Raw genomic sequence first — 24007 nt, forward strand, 5'->3', positions numbered from 1 at the left:
GAAAGTATGATGTGTGGTACAGGGGAGTGTGATGTGTGGTACAGGGAAGTATGATGTGTGGTACAGTGGAGTGTGATGTGATGTGCAAAGTGTGATGTGTGGGACAGGTAAGTGTGATGTGTGGTGCTAGGAAGTGTGATGTGTGGTGCAGGGAAGTGTGATGTGTACTGTAGGGATGTCTGATGTGTGGTGCAGGGAAGTGTGATGTGTGGTGCAGGGAAGTGTGATGTGTGTTGCACGGAAGCGTGATGTGTGGTACAGGGGATTGTGATGTTTTATGCAGGGAAGAGTGATGTGTGGTACAGGGAAGTGTGATTTGTGGTGCAGGGAAGTGTGATGTGTGGCGCAGGGAAGTATGATGTGTGGTACAGGGGAGTGTGATGTGTGGTTTAGGGAAGTATGATGTGCAGTACAAAGGAGTGTGATGTGTGGTGCAGTGAAGTGCGATGTATGGTACAGGGAAGTGTAATGTGTGGTGCAGGGAAGTGTGATGTGTGGTGCAGGGAAGTGTGATGTGTGGTACAAGGAAGTGTGATGTGTGGTGCAGGGAAGTGTGATGTGTGGTACAGGGAAGTGTGATGTGAGGTACAGGGAAGTGTGATGTATCTACAGGGAAGTGTGATGTGCGGAACCGGCAGGTGTGATGTCTGTTGCAATGAAGTGGGATGAGTGGTGCAGGGAAGTGTGATGTGTGGTGCAGGGAAGTGTGATATGTGGTACAGAGAAGTTTGATGTGTGGTGCAGGGAAATGTGATGTGTGGTGCAGGGAAGTGTGATGTGTGGTGAAGGGGAATGTGATGTGTGGTGCAGAGGAGTATGATGTGTGGTGCAGGGGAGTGTGATGTGTGGTGCAGGAGAATATGATGTGTGGTGCCGGGAAGTATGATGTGTGGTGCAGGGAACTGTGATGTGTGGTGCAGGGAAGTGTGATGTGTGGTGCATGGGTGTGTGATGTGTGGTTCAGGGGAATGTGATGTGTGGTGCCGGGAAGTATGATGTGTGGTGCAGGGAACTGTGATGTGTGGTGCAGGGAAATGTGATGTGTGGTGCAGGGAAGTGTGATGTGTGGTGCATGGAAGTATGATGTGTAGTGCAGGGAAGTGTGATGTGTGGTGCAGGGAAGTGTGATGTGTGGTACAGGGATGTGTGAGGTGTGGTGAAGGGAAGTGTGATGAGTAGTGCAGGGAAGTGTGATGTGTGGAGTAGGGGAGTGTGATGTGTAGTACAAGGATGTGTGATGTGTGGTGCAGGGAAGTGTGATGTGTAGTGTAGGGAAGTCTGATGTGTGGTGCAGGGAACGGTGATGTGTTGTGGTATAGAGAAGTGTGATGTGTGCTACAGGGCTGTGTGATGTGTGGTGCAGGGGAGTGTGATGTTTCATGCAGGGAAGTGTGATGTGTGGTACAAGGAAGTGTGATTTGTGGTGCAGGGAAGTGTGATTTGTGGTGCAGGGAAGTGTGATGTATGGTCCAGGAAAGTGTGATGTGTGTCCAGGGAAGTGTGATGTGTGGAGTAGGGGAGTGTGATGTGTGGCGCAAGGAATTGTGATGTGTGGTGCAGGAAAGTATGATGTGTGGTACAGGGAAGTGTGATGTGTGGTACAGGGGAGTGTGATGTGTGGGACAGGGAAGTGTGATGTGTGGTGCTAGGAAGTGTGATGTGTGGTGCACGGTAATGTGATGTGTGGTGCAAGGAAGTATGATGTGTGGTAGAGGGAAGTGTGATGTGTGGTACAGGGAAGTGAGATGTATATACAGGGAAGTGTGATGTGTGGTACAGGGAAGTGTGATGTGTTGTACAGGGAAGTGTGATGTGTGTTGAAATGAAGTGTGATGTGTGGTGCAGGGAAGTGTGATGTATCTACAGGGAAATGTGATGTGTGGTACACGGAAGTGTGATGTGTGGTGCAGGGAAATGTGATGTGTGGTACAGAGAAGTTTGATGTGTGGTGCAGGGAAATGTGATGTGTGGTGCAGGGAAGTGTGATGTGTGGTGCAGGGGAATGTGATGTGTGGTGCAGAGGAGTATGATGTGTGGTGCAGGGGAGTGTGATGTGTGGTGCAGGAGAATATGATGTGTGGTGCCGGGAAGTATGATGTGTGGTGCAGGGAACTGTGATGTGTGGTGCAGGGAAGTGTGATGTGTGGTGCATGGGTGTGTGATGTGTGGTTCAGGGGAATGTGATGTGTGGTGCCGGGAAGTATGATGTGTGGTGCAGGGAACTGTGATGTGTGGTGCAGGGAAATGTGATGTGTGGTGCAGGGAAGTGTGATGTGTGGTGCATGGAAGTATGATGTGTAGTGCAGGGAAGTGTGATGTGTGGTGCAGGGAAGTGTGATGTGTGGTACAGGAATGTGTGAGGTGTGGTGAAGGGAAGTGTGATGAGTAGTGCAGGGAAGTGTGATGTGTGGAGTAGGGGAGTGTGATGTGTAGTACAAGGATGTGTGATGTGTGGTGCAGGGAAGTGTGATGTGTAGTGTAGGGAAGTCTGATGTGTGGTGCAGGGAACGGTGATGTGTTGTGGTATAGAGAAGTGTGATGTGTGCTACAGGGCTGTGTGATGTGTGGTGCAGGGGAGTGTGATGTTTCATGCAGGGAAGTGTGATGTGTGGTACAAGGAAGTGTGATTTGTGGTGCAGGGAAGTGTGATTTGTGGTGCAGGGAAGTGTGATGTATGGTCCAGGAAAGTGTGATGTGTGTCCAGGGAAGTGTGATGTGTGGAGTAGGGGAGTGTGATGTGTGGCGCAAGGAATTGTGATGTGTGGTGCAGGAAAGTATGATGTGTGGTACAGGGAAGTGTGATGTGTGGTACAGGGGAGTGTGATGTGTGGGACAGGGAAGTGTGATGTGTGGTGCTAGGAAGTGTGATGTGTGGTGCACGGTAATGTGATGTGTGGTGCAAGGAAGTATGATGTGTGGTAGAGGGAAGTGTGATGTGTGGTACAGGGAAGAGAGATGTATATACAGGGAAGTGTGATGTGTGGTACAGGGAAGTGTGATGTGTTGTACAGGGAAGTGTGATGTGTGTTGAAATGAAGTGTGATGTGTGGTGCAGGGAAGTGTGATGTATCTACAGGGAAATGTGATGTGTGGTACACGGAAGTGTGATGTGTGGTGCAGGGAAGTATGATGTGTGGTACAAGGAAGTGTGATGTGTGGTACAAGGAAGTGTGATGTGTGGTGCAGGGAAGTGTGATGTGTGGCGCAGGGAAATGTGATGTGTGGTGCAGGGAAGTGTGATGTGTGGTGCAGGGAAGTGTGATGTGTGGTGCAGGGAAGTGTGATGTGTGGTGCAGGGAAGTGTGATGTGTGGTGCAGGGAAGTGTGATGTGTGGTGCAGGGAAGTGTGATGTGTGGTGCAGGGAAGTATGATGTGTAGTGCAGGGAAGTGTGATGTGTGGTGCAGGGAAGTGTGATGTGTGGCGCAGGGAAGTGTGATGTGTGGCGCAGGGAAGTGTGATGTGTGGCGCAGGGAAGTGTGATATGTGGCGCAGGGAAGTGTGATGTGTGGCGCAGGGAAGTGTGATGTGTGGCGCAGGGAAGTGTGATGTGTGGCGCAGGGAAGTGTGATGTGTGGTGCAGGGAAGTGTGATGTGTGGCGCAGGGAAGTGTGATGTGTGGCGCAGGGAAGTGTGATGTGTGGCGCAGGGAAGTGTGATATGTGGTGCAGGGAAGTGTGATGTGTGGTGCAGGGAAGTATGATGTGTAGTGCAGGGAAGTGTGATGTGTGGTGCAGGGAAGTGTGATGTGTGGCGCAGGGAAGTGTGATGTGTGGCGCAGGGAAGTGTGATGTGTGGCGCAGGGAAGTGTGATATGTGGCGCAGGGAAGTGTGATGTGTGGCGCAGGGAAGTGTGATGTGTGGCGCAGGGAAGTGTGATGTGTGGCGCAGGGAAGTGTGATGTGTGGTGCAGGGAAGTGTGATGTGTGGCGCAGGGAAGTGTGATGTGTGGTGCAGGGAAGTGTGATGTGTGGTGCAGGGAAGTGTGATGTGTGGTGCAGGGAAGTATGATGTGTGGTGCAGGGAAGTGTGATGTGTGGTGCAGGGAAGTGTGATGTGTGGTGCAGGGAAGTGTGATGTGTGGTGCAGGGAAGTGTGATGTGTGGTGCAGGGAAGTATGATGTGTGGTGCAGGGAAGTGTGATGTGTGGTGCAGGGAAGTGTGATGTGTGGTGCAGGGAAGTATGATGTGTGGTGCAGGGAAGTATGATGTGTGGTGCAGGGAAGTATGATGTGTGGTGCAGGGAAGTGTGATGTGTGGTGCAGGGAAGTGTGATGTGTGGTGCAGGGAAGTGTGATGTGTGGTGCAGGGAAGTATGATGTGTGGTGCAGGGAAGTATGATGTGTGGTGCAGGGAAGTGTGATGTGTGGGTGATAAATGAGAGAGCAAGAGTTCAACACAGGACTCATAAAATGTTGTAATAATATGAGTAATATAATTCAAACTGACTCTTTTCAAGTTGAACATAACACTTCTCGTCTAATACGTTTTTTTATTAATTTATTAACACATCGGTCATTTCCCACCAAGGTAATGTGACCCAACAAAGAAGCACTTTCATCATCATTCACTTCATTACTCTCTTGCCAGAGGCGCTCCTACACTACAAATAAAAACTACAACATTAATACCTCTCCTTCAGATTGCAGGCACTATATTTCCCAATTCCAGGACTCAAGTCTGGCCTGCTGGTTTCCCTGAATCCCCTCATGTAAGTTACCTTGCTCACACTCCAACAGCAGGTAAAGTAAAAAAAAAACATTCGTCTGCACTCCTATCTAACATTCTTACACACGCCTGCTGGAAGTTCAAGCCCCTCGCACGCAAAACCTCCTTTACCCCTTCCCTCCAACCTTTCCTATGTCGAACCCTCCCCCTTCTTCCTTCTGCTGCAGATTTATAAGCTCTCTTAGTCATTCTATTTTCGTCCAGCCTATCTCAATGTCCAAACTACCTGAACCACCCCTCCTCAGCCCTCTGGGTAATATTTTAGTGACCCCGTACAGCCTTCTAGGTTCCAAACTATGGACTCTCGGCATTCACAATATACATTGCCCTCTGACATGAAATCTCCACTGCCTCCAGCCGTCTCCTTGTTATATTCTCCACCCATGCTTCACTCCCATATAAGAACGTTGGTATAATTATACTCTCATACATTCCCCTCTTTGCTTTCACTGATAACATTCTTTGTCTGCACAGACTCCTCAATGCACTTCTCATCTTTTTTCCCCTAATCAATTCTATGATTCACTACGTCTTTCATATTTACATCTGCTGACAAGTCCACTCCCAAATATCGGAATGTATAAATAACAAAAAGGCACAATACCGTGACTGGAACGATACACAAATAACCCGCACATAAAAGAGAGAAGCTTACGACGACGTTTCGGTCCGACTTGGACCATTGACAAAGTCACTTTGACAAAGTGACTTTGTCAATGGTCCAAGTCGGACCGAAACGTCGTCGTAAGCTTCTCTCTTTTATGTGCGGGTTATTTGTATATCGGAATGTATTCACTTCTTTCACACTCCCTCCCTCCAGTCTGATATTCAATCTTACATTACCTATTTTTTTTTGTTATCGTTATCACCTTTCTCTTTCCTATTTTCACTTTTAATTTTCTTCTTTTACATACCCTTCCAGATTCGGTCACCAACCTTTGCAACTTCTCTTCAGAATCTACCAAAAGCACAGTGTCATCAGCAAAGTGCAGCTGTGACAACTCCAACTTTCTGTAAGATTCTTTATCTATTAATCCCACACCTCTTGCCAACACCCGAGCATTCACTTCTCTTACAACCCCATCAATAAATATACTGAACAACCATGGAGACATCACACATCCCTGTCTAAGGCGTATTTTCACAGGGAAATATTCTCTCCCTCATACATACTTTAACCTGAGCCTCACTATCCTCATATAAACTCCTCACTGTTTGCAATAACCTACTTCCTATTCCATATTTTTGCAACATCTGCCACGTTGCCCCCCATATCCACCCTATCATATGACTGTTCCAAATCCATATGTGTAACGAAAACCTTGTTAACCTTATCAAAATACTGTTCACCTATGTGTTTTACTGTAAACACTTGATCTACACACCCCCTACCCTTCTTAAAGCATCCTTATTCATCTGAATTCCTGCTCTCCATCTAATTATTTCAATAATAATTCTATCATACTCTCTTTTGTCCCCTTTGCCTTTATACAAAGGGACTATGCATGCTCTCTGCCAATTTCAAGCTACCTTACCTTCTATTCATTTCTTAAAAGCACCAACCATTGCAAAACTATATCTTCACCTGCTTTCAACTTTATTTTTTGTCTTTATCCCATCAATCTCAGCTATTTTACCCCCCTTCATACCAGCCACTGCCTCACGCACTTTCCCCACACTCACACTCGCTCTTCTTCACTCCTACAAGATGTTATACCTCCCTACCCAATACACAAAATCACAGCTTCCCTATCTTCATCAACATTCGACAATTCCTCAAAATATTTCCTCCATCTTCCTGATACCTCCAACTCTCCATCTAATAACTCTCCTCTCCTATTTTTAACTGAGAAATCCATTTGTTCCCTAGGCTTTCTCATCTTATTAATCTCACTCCAAAACTTTTTTTTATTCTCAGCAAACTTTGTTGATGGCATCTCATGCACTCTCATTTGCTCTCATTAAACATAGTTTCATCACTCTCTTAACTTCTCTTTTTCTCTCCACATACTCTTCCCTCCTTACATCACTTCTACTTTGTAAAAACCTCTAATATGCTAACTTTTTCTCTCTTACTTCTCTTTTTACATGATCATTCCACCAATTTCTCTTTTTCCCTCCCGCACCCACTTTCCTGTAACCACAAACTTCTGCTGAACACTCCAACACTACATTTTTAAATCCACCCCATATATCTTCAACATCATTGCCTATACTCTCATTAGCCCATCCATCCTCCAATAGTTGTTTATTTCTTACTCAAACTACCTTCTACTTTAGTTTATAGACCTTCACCTCTTGCTGATTCCATTCTCCTTGTATCTCATCTACCTTTTACTCTCACTGTCGCTACAATTAAAAAATATGATCTGATATGTCTGTGGCCCCTCTGTAAACATGTACATCCTGAAGTCTACCTGTTGCAAGTCTAATACAATCATCCACAAAACAGTTTTACTAGTTAATAAAGTGATCGGTTATACTACTGGTGCTAGCTGTCAGCACGTTATCAAATGAAAACACTGCAGCACAGTTCTTTACAAACTAACATCAATAAACTCATCAAATTCCCTCTTGAAGATCTACTGTTTTGAAGGCATTTCCGTGAATTAAAATTAATATTTTTTCTGTACTTTGTTGTTACACACACTTTAAATACACTGAAGCTCGTGGAAATTTATTCTGTTCTGCATGACGATTGCCGCTGGCAAAAGCTTACCTCAAATATTTTTTTGCAATAGTTGCTCGTATATTATTTGACAAATCTGCATAATAATAATGCAAATCTACACGTAGGTCTAAGCTGATTGCATGCACTACAGTTGTTGAATATATATATATATATATATATATATATATATATATATATATATATATATATATATATATATATATATATTATTACATAATACAGTACAAAAGATTTAAGAGATACATTTTTTGTATAGAAATGGCATATACAGTACATGAGGTGTGAGAGATACATGTCTAGTACATATTGTTACGTTTTTGTCACTGATTATAATGCAAAAATCTCATCCAGCTTCTCAGAGCTGGGGCGCTTGCACAAAATACAACAGGCATTACCCCTCTGAACAGCAGCGCTGAGTCGCTGGAGCAGAAAACTAGCTGCCTTGGGATCCCTAGTTATCCTGATGAGTCTTTTGCCCAGCTCCTTAAGGAACTTAGATGCACTCTTTCCCCATGAGCCAAGGGTCTCAAAGCCTATGGGAACAAATATATAATGATGGGCAAGTTCTCCGTATTTTCTCGACTTTTGGGACCCCCTGAAGATGGCAGCTGCCCCTCCTTCCTCTCTGGTATATTGGAGATAGGTATCAACCAAGGTAGATGCACATGTGTAGTCCCACACCACCTGCATGCCGTCTGTCCAGGCTTGAAGGGTGATACCATTTGGACGCTTTTGGCTGCCATCAGATCTGCATAGTTTGGGTGGTTTCCTTACTGCTGGGCATCCGGCTGTTGTGAGTCTCCTCTTGATAATATTAACCTCCTTATGTCTTGCAATCTTTCCCTCAGATTTACATTACACAAGAACATGGTACCCGAATCGGTCTGCTTCACTGCCAAAAATACACCTGAGTTCGGCGAGAATAGGGGCGCCAAGTCGAAGGGCAACACCGATGCGCATGGTCTGTGGGTCGAGGCGTGTGCCAAGACTGAAGTTGGGAACCAAGCATGAGGAGCTCTTACTGCTAGGAGGCTGGATCTATCCTTCCCCGACACACTCTGAAGCATTTCTGAGGCTATGTTCTCCACTGCTGGGCCATCCCAGTGCGACTGTTTTGTTGTTATTGGGGGGAGCAGGTCTGCTTTCAGAACCAGTTAGATTATCCCAGATCATGGGTCCGTCAATGAACTTTTGGTCCTGGACTCCAATCTTGTCCCTAAGATGTTCAGGGAGAATCGCTGCTACAAGCCCTCTGAATGCAGCTCATGAGGACAGAAAAGCAGGTAGCGCAATCTATGATAAGTTGCGGACACCAATGCCTCCTAGTCTGACTGGAAGTGTAGCTTGGTTCCACTGCCCGTGTTCTAGAGTAAGGTTAAGTACTTTTGTAAAAATCTGCATCAGGATACTGTCATATTCGTGCAGAATAGGGTTATCATATGAAAGTGCACATCTTAGGAAATACGTCAACCTGGGCAGACTCAAGCACGTTGTGAGAAGGTACAAGGCATCGTGGGTGTCCAGACTGCCTATTCGATGTTCCATATATATATACATATATATATATATATATATATATATATATATATATATATATATATATATATATATATATATATATATATATATATATATATATATATATATATATATGCAAAACATCCACTATGAAAGAGTAGTGAAATTCCAAGTGCTTTCGTGACTACTCGCATTGTCAAGAAACTATGAAAGTAATACATCAAAGGAAGGCAATTAAAGGGCTTAGACTACACCTCACAGTCAACCCCCACAACAAAGAAACGCCTGACGAGCGACAATACCGGACTCATAAGAGGAACACTGCAGTAGGTCCGCTGGTCCAACTAGACAGGTCCTCACGACATCCCACTAACAAAATATTCTACCCAACAAATAAGGTTTATTATTTGTCCAATGTATTATTAAACTCTAACCAAATTTTATTAATTATAAATGAGTCTAATTTATATAATCCTAAGGAATTATTCATATTATTATCAAAACTGCTTTTTATGAAACAAGATTCAATTATATTTCTGTCAACCATGGAATTGCTTGATACAACTTTCTCAACTTTTTGAAAATCAATTGGATGGTTAAAATCTCTTACATGAATAAATAGAGCATTGGAATCTTGTCCAGTTCTTATGCTATATTTATGTTGTTTTAATCTTAGTTCCAGATTTTTACCAGTTTGACCGTAATAAACTTTATCGCAAGTTTTACAAGGAATCTTAAAGACATATCAGTCAGCATTTTGGGGGGAATTCTTTATCAAAAGTTTTTTTACTGTATCAAGATATTTAAATACAACTTTAATATTAAAAGTCTTAAGAAGAGAAGGCATATCAACCAAGTTTTCATTGTAAGGGAGAACCAACATATTTTTAGTTGAATAAGGCTGGTTGTCCCTTTTTGGATTGTAAAAAGTATTTCTAGCAACTTTAAAAGATTTATCAAATACATTTCTCGGGTATTTCAGATCAATGGCTATTTCATAAATTTTGGATATTTCTTCATCTATGAACTCTGGACTACAAATTCGTAAAGCTCTCTAAAACATTGATGAGAAAACAGTTTAACTCTATCTTGATGGGAAGAATAACAGTGTACATAGGAACAGTTATTTGTAGCTTTTCTGTAAATTTTAATTTTGAATTCATTATTACTCTTAATAATTAAAACATCTAAAAAAGGCAATGAGTTATTCTCCTCAAACTCAACAGTAAAGTTTATAGAATGGGCTAAGCTATTTAATTTGCCCAGGAAATCGTGCATATATACATTCTTGGGCATAAGACATAAAATATCATCAACATAATTGAACCACTTTGCTTTATTAAGGATTGTGTTAAGCAATCTTGTTTCAAAAAATTCCATGTATAGGTTACTAAGAACAGTTGAAAGAGGATTTCCCATTGCCATACCAAATTTCTGAGTGTAAAACTTATCATTAAATACAAATTTTGCATCAAGAATGCAAAGTTTAATAAGTTTAATGATAATAAGAACTGGCAATGGTAAATCATAATTAACGAGTTCTTCAGATAAGAAACTTAATAAATCATCAACAGGAACTTTCGTAAACAAGGAAGTAACATCAAAACTAACCATTTTAAAATTATTTAAGTCGGTCAAGGAGCTTAATTTATCAACTAAATCTAAGTTGTTTTTAACACTGAAGTTAGAAATTTTACCAACAATAGGGCTCAAAATGTCAACAAACCATTTGGACAATTTTTACCAAACTGACCCTATGGAGCTAATAATTGGTCTAATTGGATTACCTTTGTTTTTTTTATTCGTCCATACATGTAAGGTAAAGATGGATTAGTTGAAGTAAATTGTTTAATTAATTCATCTTTGCCTTTTAGTAGAAGTTTTATTGTTTTATTGAAATTGCTGTTTTATTGAAATTTTTTTTATTGAAATTGCTAACAGCAATTTCAATAAAACAATAAAACTTCTACTGAAAGGCAAAGATGAATTAATTAAACAATTTACTACCACTAAACCATCTTTACCTTACATGTATGGACTAATAAAAACACACAAACCAGGGAATCCAGTCAGACCAATTATTAGCTCCATAGGATCAGTTTCGTACAAATTATCCAAATGGCTTGTTGACATTTTGAGCCCTATTGTTGGCAAAATTTCTAACTTTAATGTTAAAAACAACTTAGATTTAGTTGATAAATTAAGCTCCTTGGCCGACTTAAATGATTTTAACATGGTTAGTTTTGATGTTACTTCCTTGTTTACTAAAGTTCCTGTTGATGATTTATTAACTTTCTTATCTGAAGAACTCGTTAATTATGATTTACCATTGCCAACTCCTACCATCATTAAACTTATTAAACTTTGCATTGTTGATGCAAAATTTGTATTTAATGATAAGTTTTACACTCAGAAATTTGGTATGGTAATGGGAAATCCTCTTTCACCTGTTCTTAGTAACCTATACATGGAATTTTTTGAAACAAGATTGCTTAACGCAATCCTCCCTAATAGAGTAAAGTGGTTCAGATAAGTTGATATTTTATGTCTTATGCCCAAGAATGTAGATATACACCATTACCTGGGCAAATTAAATAGCTTAGTCCATTCTATAAACTTTACTGTTGAGTTTGAGGAAAATAACTCATTGCCTTTTCTAGATGTTTTAAATATTATGAATAATAATGAATTCAAATTTAAAATTTACAGAAAAGCTACAAATAACTGTTCCTATGTACACTATTATTCTTCCCATCAAGATAGAGTTAAACTGTCTGTTTTCTCATCAATGTTTTTGGGAGCTTTACGTATTTTTAGTCCAGAGTTCATAGATGAAGAAATATCCAAAATTTATAAAATAGCAATTGATCTGAAATACCCGAGAAATGTAATTGATAAATCACTTAAAATTGCTATAAATACTTTTTACAACCCAAAAAGGGACAACCAACCTTATTCAACTAAAAATATGTTGGTTCTCCCTTACCATGAAAACTTGGTTGATATGCCTTCTCTTCTTAAGACTTTTAATATTAAAGTTGTATTTAAATATCTTGATACAGTAAAAAAAACTTTTGATAAAGAATTCCCCCCAAAATGCTGACGGATGTGTCTATAAGATTCCTTGTAAAACTTGCGATAAAGTTTATTACAGTCAAACTGGTAAAAATCTCGAACTTAGATTAAAACAACATAAATATAGCATTAGAACTGGACAAGATTCCAATGCTCTATTTATTAATGTGAGAGATTTTAACCACCCAATTGATTTTCAAAAAGTTGAGAAAGTAGTATCAAGCAAGTCCATGGTCGACAGGAATATAATTGAATCTTGTTTCATAAAAAGCAGTTTTGACAATAATATGAATATTTCCTTAGGTTTATATAAATTAGACTCATTTATAATTAATAAAATTTGGTTAGAGTTTAATAATACATTGGACAAATAATAAACCTTATTTGTTGGGTAGAATATTTTGTTAGTGGGATATCGTGAGGACCTGTCTAGTTGGACCTACTGCAGTGTTCCTCTTTTCTTATGAGTCCGGTATTGTCCCGCGTCAAGTGTCTCATTGTTGTGGGAGTTGACTGTGAGGTGTGGTCTAAGCCCTTTAATTGCCTTCCTTTGATGTATTACTTTCATAGTTCCTTGACAATGTGAGTAGTCACGAAAGCTTGGAATTTCACTACCCTTTCATAGTGGTTGTTTTGCATATTTTAAAATCACCTGTTTACTCTGATCTTATTGCATATATATATATATATATATATATATATATATATATATATATATATATATATAATATATATATATATATATGTCGTGCCGAATAGGCAGAACTTGCCATCTTGGCTTAAATAGCAACGCTCATCTTGCCATATAGGACAAGTGAAAATTTGTGTATGCAATAATTTCGCCAAAATCATTCTGAACCTAACGAAAAAAATATATTTCACTTTGTTTGTTTAGTATTAAATTATTGTAAACAAATCTAAAATATATTTAGCTGGGTTAGGCTAAAATAAATTGTTCTTGTTATAATAAGGTTAGGTAAGCTTTCTAAGTTCCTTTTGGTGCAAAATTATAAATTTTTACATCAACATTAATGAAAACAATGTATCTTTAAACGTATAAGAGAAAATTTTAGAAAGGACTTAATTTTAAATGTGTTCTTGCTAATTGACCAGTTTTACATATTCGGCACGACATATATATATATATAATATTCCACTTTTACTGGGAATTAATCTCCCTCTCTCCTACACACCCTAACCTGAGCCTCACTATCGTCATTAAAACTCTTTACAGCATTTAGTAACTTACTACCTATTCCATACATTTGCAACATCTGCCACATTGCTTCCCAATCCACTCTATCACATGCCTTTTCTAAATCTATAAATGCAATGAAAACTTTCCTACATTAATCTAAATACTGTTCACATATATGCTTCAATGTAAACACCTGATCTACACATCCCCTACCCTTTCTAAAGCATCCTTGCTCATCTGCGATCCTGCTCTCTGTCATACCTCTAAGTGTTTCAGTAATAACCCTAATATGTACTTTACCTGGTATACCCGGTAAACTTATTCCCCTATAATTTTTATAATCTCTTTTGTCCCCATTCCCTTTACATAAAGGAATGATACATGCTCTCTGCCATTCCCAAGGTACCTTCCCCCCTTTCATACATATATTAAACAAAAATACCAACTACTCAGCACTATAACTCCCCCTGATTTTGACATTTCTGTCATGATCCCGTCAGTTCCAGCTGCTTTACCCCCTTTCATTCTACGTAAGGGTTGTTGAGGTGGTTCGGACATGTAGAGAGAATGGAGAGAAACAGAATGACTTCGAGAGTGTATAAATTTGTAGTGGAGGGAAGGCGGGGTAGGGGTCGTCCTAGGAAAGGTTGGAGGGAGGGGGTAAAGGAGGTTTTGTGTGGGAGGAGCTTGGACTTTCAGCAAGCATGCGTGAGCATATTCGATAGGAGTAAATGGAGACAAATGAGTTTTAATACTTGACGTGTTGTTGGAGTGTGATCAAAGTAACATTTATGAAGGGGTTCAGGGAAACCGGAAGGCCGGACTTGAGTCCTGGAGATGGGAAGTACAGTGTCTGCACTCTGAAAGAGGGGTGTTAATGTTGCAGTTTTATAAACTGTAGCGAAAAAACACCCCTCGGGCAAGACAGTGATGGAATGAATGATGAAAGTTTTTCTTTTTCGGGCCACCCTGCCTTGGTGGGACTCGGCTGATGTGTTAATATATATATATATATATATATATATATATATATATATATATATATATATATATATATATATATAATATATATATAAACACATCGGCCGAATAGGTAAACCTGGTCAATTAGCAAGAACTCACTTAAAATTAAGACATTTTTTAAATTTTCTCTTATACGTTTAAATATATATATACCGGCCATCTCCCAGTGAGGTATAATGACTTAAGAAAAGAAACTTTTTCACTTACTGAAACACTGTTTATCTAGTTTAGAGAACCTCTGAACTGCAACAACATTACCCTCCTTTAGGGTTCATATACTATACTTTCCAGGACACCAATCCGGCTAACTAGTTTCTCTGAATCTTTTCATTAATGTTATCGTGCTGATACTCCAACAATACGTTTAAATTATAAAAGCTACTTTCCCCCATGTACCTCTATCTAACATGGACACGAAAGTCTAATGTATACCCAAGCCCCTAATATTTAAAAGCTTCCTTATCCTCTCCTTCCTATCCTTTTTGGAATGGCCGCTTCCCTCCACTCCAGATTTATGTGCCATCCTAATCATCCCATTTTGTTCAGCCTCTCTGAAAGTTCAAACCACCTCAACAATCCCTCATCTTGGACCTCACTACCTAAGGTTCTGTTTCTGCTGGGCAATGGGCTGTGGCGAGACTTCGCTTGATGATTTCAATGATTTCTTCGTGTCTGGTATATGTCCCTTCCCAAGTATGACAGACGAGACCATGTAGCCCAAATTTATCAGCTGACTCCTTGCCGCAAATGCTACGATGTTCGGTGACTATGTGGGCGGTTGAGGGAAGAACCACACCAGTCCGAATGGTCTGAGGATCGAGGCGAGTGGCCAGAGTAGAAGGAACTAGGAACAACTAAAAGAAAATCTGAATGTGGTGCCTTAACCGCTTCCTTTCTTGGTGTATTGTTGAGAACTGTTTGGGCGATTTTCCCCACGATGGGTGCGTTCCAGTGTGACTGTTTGTGCTTTGTGGGAAGAGCTGGTCTGTTTGAAGAATTTGTAAGGCTGTAAAGGCTATCACATTTTTCAGACTTGCTAAGGATTCGACTTAGACACTTCAACTCTATACGTGAGGAAAATGTAATGTTCTGGCGCCTCCAATGCCACATTAACTTGAGGTGTCCAGCAAAGGTTGACACAAAATTCCATGAAAGTTAGACACATCGGTAGCTTTCAAACATTGACCTATTTCATTATTTTCCCAAGATTTGCAGAGCTTTCCGAGATATTATATTCAATATAAGCTACAAACCAGCAAAATTATATGGAAATCAACATCTCACTCTTAGGATTTAAACCCAGGAACTTCAACTGTTCACGAAACAATGAACTGAAGTAATGAAGCCTCACGTGCTAAGTTGTTTAACAATCAAAACTGCAAGTGAAACATCTACACAGTAAAGTTACCCAGATGTTGCACATGTGTCTAATACAGTTATGTTTTTCTTTGAAAAACAACTCTTAAGAGTAACTACAGTATAACTGAAAATAGTGTGTTGATGTGCTACTGAATTATACCGACAAGTGTTTGATATATGGTAAAGTAATTACAGAATAACTTCGTATTGTGGGTATTCAGTGGTACCTGGAGATATCAAGTTTATATAAAAAAATCTAATGTAAAGCAACTAGGTTTTTCAGGTACTCACATCCTTGTACAAGTGAACGGAAGTAGGTGCTGGGACGGCAGTGACGGAGCAGGTGAAGGACACATGCATACCTTCCCTGATATCGTGGAGCTGGAAGTGCGAGTCCAGGCTCAAGCTCACTTCAGGAACATCTGTATAGAGAGCTGGTTAATATGTGACTGTAATATGTGATGCTCTTCATGTTATGAAATATAAACATCAGAATACAGTGGCTAAAACAACTCACAACTCGCTATTTACACAAGAGTTGAATAGTTCACAACATGGAAAAAATACTGTAATTTGAACAATCCAAAATTAAACAGTAATACCCTAGGTGGAAGAAATCAAAACATCAATATCACTGTGGTTGGAACAACTCACAACCAAAAATACTTATGGTGAAATAATTCATAACTAGCCTATAATACGCTAGTTGGAACAGTACGCATCTACCCAATAACAGTACAGTTGGAACAATTCTCAACCAACTATTAATACCGTTGTTTCAGTACCTTGGAAGGTAAATATAATATCCCTCATTGGAATGAGCCACAACTAACCAACAATATTCTAGATAGAACAAGTCAAAACACAGTTGGAAAGACAATGTTAAACGACATATCCGTTGCTGACGGATATCAAGTCTTTAAATTTTCCGTGCAACGATTTCTATGCTATTCTGCCATCTGTTTCAGTATCATTATTTTCCAGAATATTTTTTTGATTGCAATGACCAAGCAACATTCACATATAATTTGCAGTTCAATCCAGATTTATTTGTGAAATCTTGGAGCTACGGCATTGAGAATGATTTTATAAAGTAATTTAAACCTGTACTGACATTGGTATTAAACCAAGTGTCAATATAATTTTCATAAAATAAGAAAAATGTAATTATTTACACAAACTTTAATAACTTTATCCGTCCCTTCTTAAGATGTACTGAGGATAATTAAAGTTATGTGAGGGAGTGTCTATGAAGATGTGGGAGCCAATCTTCATCAAGAAGAAGGAGGACCAAAAGAAAACTTTAAGAAGGTGAAGCTACAGGTAAAACTTCAAGAAGATGGAGCCCCACGTAAAACTTGCAGTCATAGTTAACACTTCAAGAAGTTGCATAGTTAACACTTCAAGAAGATACCTATTTAACACTTCAAGAAGATGCATAGTTAACACTTCAAGAAGATGCCGTCATAATTAACACTTCAATGAGATGAAGTCAAATGTAACACTTACTGACTGACTGACTGACCTGATTTACTGAATGACTTGACTGACCTGACTTGACTGGTTTACTGAATAATTGACCTGATTTACTGACTGGCTTACTGACTTGATTGACTGATTTACCGAATAATTTTACTGCCTAACTTACTGACCTACTGACTTGACTGATTATCAAATGACAACTGATTTACTGAATTACTGTCTGATCTACCGACTTGACTTTTTTTCTGACTGGACTGACCTACTGATTTGAATGATTTACTGAATGACTTACTTGACTGACTGACCTACTGACTTGACTGATTTGTAGCAAAAAAAGACACAATTCCGTTACTGGAACAATACACAAATAACCCGCACATAGGAGAGAGGAGCTTACGACGACGTTTCGGTCCGACTTGGACCATTTACAAAGTCACACTAACAGAAAGGAGAGAAGTAGGCATTATATATAGGCCAGCAGATGATGACGGGAGCAAGAGAGGTAGTAGTGGAGGTGGTGGTAGTAGTAGTAGTATTTGTAGTCAAATGCTAAGAAAGAGGAGCACTGCAAGGGAGCTAGAGGCCCAGAGAGGGAAGGAGCAAGAACACATAGGGTAGAAGCAAGAACACAGAGGGTAGGAGCAGGAACACAGAGGGTACGAGCAAGAACACAGAGGGTAGGAGCAAGAGCACAGTGGGTAGGAGCAAGAACACAGTGGGTAGGAGCAAGAACACAGTGGGTAGGAGCAAGAGCACAGAGGGTAGGAGGAAGAACAGAGTGGGTAGGAGCAAGAACACAGAGGGTAGGAGCAAGAACACAGTGGCTAGGAGCAAGAACACAGAGGGTAGGAGCAAGAACACAGAGGGTAGGAGCAAGAACACAGAGGGTAGGAGCAAGAACACAGAGGGTAGGAGCAAGAACACAGAGGGTAGGAGCAAGAGCACAGAGTGTAGGAGCAAGAACACAGAGGGTACGAGCAAGAACACAGAGGTTAGGAGCAAGAACACAGTGGGTAGGAGCAAGAACACAGAGGGTAGGAGCAAGAACACAGTGGGTAGGAGCAAGAACACAGAGGGTAGGAGCAAGAACACAGAGGGTAGGAGCAAGAACACAGAGGGTAGGAGCAAGAACACAGAGGGTAGGAGCAAGAACACAGAGGGTAGGAGCAAGAACACAGAGGGTAGGAGCAAGAACACAGAGGGTAGGAGCAAGAACACAGAGGGTAGGAGCAAGAACACAGAGGGTAGGAGCAAGAGCACAGAGTGTAGGAGCAAGAACACAGAGGGTACGAGCAAGAACACAGAGGTTAGGAGCAAGAACACAGTGGGTAGGAGCAAGAACACAGTGGGCAGGGGCAAGAACACAGAGGGTGGAAAAACAATAAAGTAATAAGAGAACAAATACCCAAGGGAGAAGAAAGAAAACCCAATAAAAAAAGAGAAAAGCGGGAAGGGCAAGAGGGAGAAGGGGAAAAAGAATCAGGTTAAGTCACGGGTGTTCTGAAGTTTGGAGCATTTTACAATGTGGTGGGAAAGGAAGTCATCTACAGAGATGAAGCCACGACTAAGATTCATACAAGGAAAGTTGTGTATAAGGGAGGATTCAACCAGACGGCGACTGTGAAAGTGAGAAGTGGGATAGACAGTTTTAGCAGAAGACCAGTCAATAGGATGACTGTGATCTCTGACATGACAGAAAAGAGAGTTGTTAGTGTCGGCAAAGCCTAACACTACTTATGTGTTCACTATGTCTGTCAAAAAGAGATCGGCCAGTTTCTCCAAAGTACTGTGAGGAGAGGTATGAACGAAATTAGTGCGAGGAATGTTAGTCTGGCGACAAGTAAGTTTTATGTCTAAGGAACGGAGAGAATTGTTGAGATTAGAAAGACCGGAAATGTAGGAAAGGCAGTGGACAGAAGAGTTTCTAGGAGTAGAGAGTTTGGGAGAGAAGAAATTACGTTTAGCACCTGAGAAGGCAGAGTCTATGAAATGGGAAGCGTAGCCAAGACGGGTGAATGAATTATGAAGAGTGGAAATTTCTGAATCAAGGAACTGTTTATCACAAATGCGGAGAGCACCGAGAAAGAGGGATATAAGAACACTTTTCTTGACAGAGGAAGCATAAGAAAAGTAGTGAATGTACATGCCACTGTGCATAGGCTTGTGGTAAACGGAAAAGGCAAAACCTATATATGAGCGGTGGGCATGAACATCAAGGAAAGGAAGCAAGGAATTAGATTCTCATTCAGCTTTAAACTTAATGGAAGAGGCAAGATTATTAAGAGCATCAAGAAATGGTTGGAAGAGACTAGAGTCATGAGGCCACAGAGCAAAGATGTCATCTACATAGCAGAGCCAGAGTGAAGGTCGCACATCAATGGTAGGAAGAACAGTCTCATAGTATTCCATGTAAAGATTTGCAAGAACAGGAGATAGAGAGCCCATAGCGACACCGAAGGATTGAGAATAATATATATACTACCTCCTTCTCTCCTTTCAGCTAATGTGACTTTGTAAATGGTCCAAGTCGGACCGATACGTCGTCGTAAGCTCCACTCTTCTATGTGCGAGTTATTTGTGTATTGACTTTTTACTGAATGACTTGATTGATTTACTGACTTGAGTGCTTTACTAACCAACGTGACTGATTTACTGAATGGCATTACCAATTGACTTATTGATTTACTGAGTGACTTGACTGACTGACTTGAATGAGTGACCTACTGACTGGAATGATTGACCTACTGAACTGAATGACTGTACTGACTTGACTGACCTAATGACTCACTCGACTGCACTGACTTACTGACTGGACTACCATCCACCTCAGCCCAGATGAGCCTCAGTATGCCTCTCCACTCCCTCCTTCACAATCATCCACAAACACCAGCAACCACAATTTAGGGTAATGAATATTATTTCTGTTGCATTGTAGCCTTGAACAACAGAAAAAAATAAATAACGACAATGAACAACAATTGCATTATCATTTTCATTTGCGTAAGATTTGGAGACCTAAAATAAAGTTTGGCATTTTTGGGGGTCCCAGGACCGTAACCCTAATTTTCCAATAAGTTCTTCAGTTCCTTTAACACGGATTCCTCTAACGCTGCATTTTCAGGACCCTGATTACCGTCTTAATCGACGGTATACTGTATATGACATGCTATGTTACAAACCACAGGGAGAGTTCAGTCAGTGAGTGTCCATGGACCTAGGGTAAATAAAAAAATTAGGCAAATAGGCCTTGGATCCATTGGGATTACTGCCTATAATTTTGATAAGAGAAGAAATGCTTGCATAACTAGCTTGTCTCTGTTTAAGTTTCAATACGTCTTGATTCGATCAAGTTATAATTTTGAAAAAGTTGTGAGAGTTAGAGCTTGTAATCTGAAGTGTCTAATTTTCAGTAGGTCTACTGAAATGTTCTTCTGTTTTTATTTCTAAACGGTTAGGAGGGATGAGTGCGATCTACACAGCACTAACCAGCAGACTTAGAAGAGAATTCTTATATTTTTATGTTCTATACCGGAGGATACATGTACGTTGTACACAAATGGCACAGTACCGACAAGGTGAAGGATTAGACACATGTGCAACATCTGGGTATCTTTATCTGTAGACGTTTCGCCATCCAGTGACTTTATCAATACAATACAAGGGAATAATATGAAGAATTATATACAAAACATAAGGTAATCAGTCCCTAAGCCTTGGGACTGAAGGAAATGAAGCACAGTAATGTAGCTTTCTTTTATATACCGGCGACGACACGTGATGGACGTGTAGCAGACGAAGACATTGTCATTGGTAGGTGGTATTTCCCATTGGAAAAAGGTTATACCCATGGAATGTGCCTCTGTTCCTTCAAAACTACGATGTTTTTCACTAACTCAAAGGATGAGGGACTGATTTCCTCATCTTTTGTATATAATCCTTCATATTATGTCCTTGAATTGTACTGATAAAGCTATTGCTGGCGAAATATCTACAAATAAAGATACCCAGAGGTTACACACGTGTCTATTTCCTCATCTATCTGTAGGTTACCTACATGTGTCCTGTAGGTTACCTGTGGTCGCTAGTAGTGGTCACAGCCTCCGCGGCTCGGTTCTATACTTTAAATTTACCCTGAAAGTACTCACTGTACGCAATAACAAGCTAGTGATAACAGATGGAAGATAACCACATTCAAACTCCCCCATCCTGTGGTTGTTTTCCAGGACCTAGTATGTTTATCTTCTAAATTTTCCCATCCAATACTCACAGTGGACGACCAGCCGAGTACCGTCTTCAAGAGATGACTGTAGTAGACCGGGGGTCTCGGCCCGGCAGGAGAGATAGCGGCTCTGGTCGACAGGTGTGGCCACCACCACCACCTTGCTCTCAGTCACGTTACCGTTGTCTCGCTGTCTCTCTCCACTTGTCCTCAGTGGTCGTCCATCCAGCCACCAGCTAACAGTGGGCGGAGGCCGCGCTCCTACCACTATACACACCACAGTCACGCCCACGCCCGCAGAGATTGGCCCATCAACACCCATGAGGTTGATCGACATGGGCGGTACTGTGGAAGGAGGAACGGAGAGAGATTTTGGAGTTAAACAGAAATGGAAAATTACTCCTTAAATCTACCCACTACAAGAGTATATCCACAAGTGAATGTATAAAAGATTCTTTCTTCGGAATTTCCTAATAGTTCCTGCACTTGTAGTGTTTCCTTTCAAAATCCATTTAGAAGTGAATCAGAATCCTCTTTGCAAAACTGGGGAAAAAATATACCCATGGCAAGTGAGTCCTGAAACTCGCAGGTCAGTGTGTTAACTACTGGCCAGGTATAATTTTGTACATCATAGGAAGGCTAGCAGGTTTTTACGGACAAATTACACGCAAGAGCGGCTGTATTGTGCTAATAAAAAAGGCAAGGAATAAAATGCGATAATTTCTGAGTGTCGCATCTGATTATCTTCAAACTTTCCGTATTGATAACTTAATGCAATATTTGAGTGTCTTGAAGGTTAAAGTGCTCATGTATTTTAGACAATTAGTAATTTTGGTCTCTTTAAGAGGTCAGAATTCTATTTCTGCGCGTAATATTTTTCTACTTCATTATTTCATTGAATAAATTTCCGTATTTTAGTTTACTTATAATACTTGTGAACGACTCTACTGACTCCTCTCAGATGTTGTTTACTTATAATACTTGTGAACGACTCTACTGACTCCTCTCAGATGTTGTTTTCTTATAATACTTGTGAACGACTCTACTGACTCCTCTCAGATGTTGTTTACTTATAATACTTGTGAACGACTCTACTGACTCCTCTCAGATGTTGTTTACTTATAATACTTGTGAACGACTCTACTGACTCCTCTCAGATGTTGTTTACTTATAATACTTGTGAACGACTCTACTGACTCCTCTCAGTTGTTTACTTATAATACTTGTGAACGACTCTACTGACTCCTCTAAGATGTTGTTTACTTATAATACTTGTGAACGACTCTACTGACTCCTCTCAGATGTTGTTTACTTATAATACTTGTGAACGACTCTACTGACTCCTCTCAGATGTTGTTTACTTATAATACTTGTGAACGACTCTACTGACTCCTCTCAGATGTTGTTTACTTATAATACTTGTGAACGACTCTACTGACTCCTCTCAGATGTTGTTTACTTATAATACTTGTGAACGACTCTACTGACTCCTCTCAGATCTTTAAGGCGAATATTTAGAGGCATTATTAACTTATGCCGCACTGAGACAGTGAAGCACTGAGACACTGAGACAGTGAAGCACTGAGACACTGAGACAGTGAAGCACTGAGACAGAGACAGTGAAGCACTGAGACACTGAGACAGTGAAGCACTGAGACACTGAGACAGTGAAGCACTGAGACACTGAGACAGTGAAGCACTGAGGCACTGAGACAGTGAAGCACTGAGGCACTGAGACAGTGAAGCACTGAGACACTGAGACAGTGAAGCACTGAGACACTGAGACAGTGAAGCACTGAGACACAGAGACAGTGAAGCACTGAGACACTGAGACAGTGAAGCACTGAGACACTGAGACAGTGAAGCACTGAGACACTGAGACAGTGAAGCACTGAGACACTGAGACAGTGAAGCACTGAGACACTGAGACAGTGAAGCACTGAGGCACTGAGACAGTGAAGCACTGAGGCACTGAGACAGTGAGACAGTGAAGCACTAAGCCAGTGAAGCACTGAGGCACTGAGACAGTGAAGCACTGTGCCAGTGAAGCACTGAGACACTGAGACACTGAAGCACTAAGCCAGTGAAGCACTGAGGCACTGAGACAGTGAAGCACTGAGCCAGTGAAGCACTGAGGCACTGAGACAGTGAAGCACTAAGCCAGTGAAGCACTGAGGCACTGAGGCAGTGAAGCACTGAGACACTGAGACAGTGAAGCACTGAGACACTGAGACAGTGAAGCACTGAGACAGTGAAGCACTGAGACAGTGAAGCACTGAGACAGTGAAGCACTGAGACACTGAGACAGTGAAGCACTGAGGCACTGAGACAGTGAAGCACTGAGCCAGTGAAGCACTGAGGCACTGAGACAGTGAAGCACTAAGCCAGTGAAGCACTGAGGCACTGAGACAGTGAAGCACTGAGACACTGAGACAGTGAAGCACTGAGACACTGAGACAGTGAAGCATTGAGGCACTGAGACAGTGAAGCACTGAGCCAGTGAAGCACTGAGGCACTGAGACAGTGAAGCACTGAGCCAGTGAAGCACTGAGACAGTGAAGCACTGAGCCAGTGAAGCACTGAGGCACTGAGACAGTGAAGCACTAAGCCAGTGAAGCACTGAGCCACTGAGACAGTGAAGCACTGAGACACTGAGACAGTGAAGCACTGAGCCAAATGAAGCACTGAGGCACTGAGACAGTGAAGCACTAAGC

At 41.0% G+C, this 24007-nt stretch overlaps 1 protein-coding gene across 1 annotated transcript in view; it reads right to left on the minus strand.

Annotated features, from left to right (window-relative positions):
* The window catches only part of LOC128690170 (nephrin-like), a 398545-nt gene that overhangs the window by 134894 nt on the left and 239644 nt on the right, over positions 1-24007 (minus strand). The window contains exons 4-5 of the mRNA XM_070090735.1: positions 21342-21638; positions 15884-16014 (exon numbers count right to left, since the gene is read on the minus strand). Coding sequence (XP_069946836.1) covers positions 15884-16014; positions 21342-21638 — 428 coding nt within the window. The remainder of the gene's footprint in view (positions 1-15883; positions 16015-21341; positions 21639-24007) is intronic.

The sequence above is a fragment of the Cherax quadricarinatus genome, chromosome 32 (assembly GCF_038502225.1).
Source record: "Cherax quadricarinatus isolate ZL_2023a chromosome 32, ASM3850222v1, whole genome shotgun sequence".
Classification (NCBI taxonomy): domain Eukaryota; kingdom Metazoa; phylum Arthropoda; class Malacostraca; order Decapoda; family Parastacidae; genus Cherax; species Cherax quadricarinatus.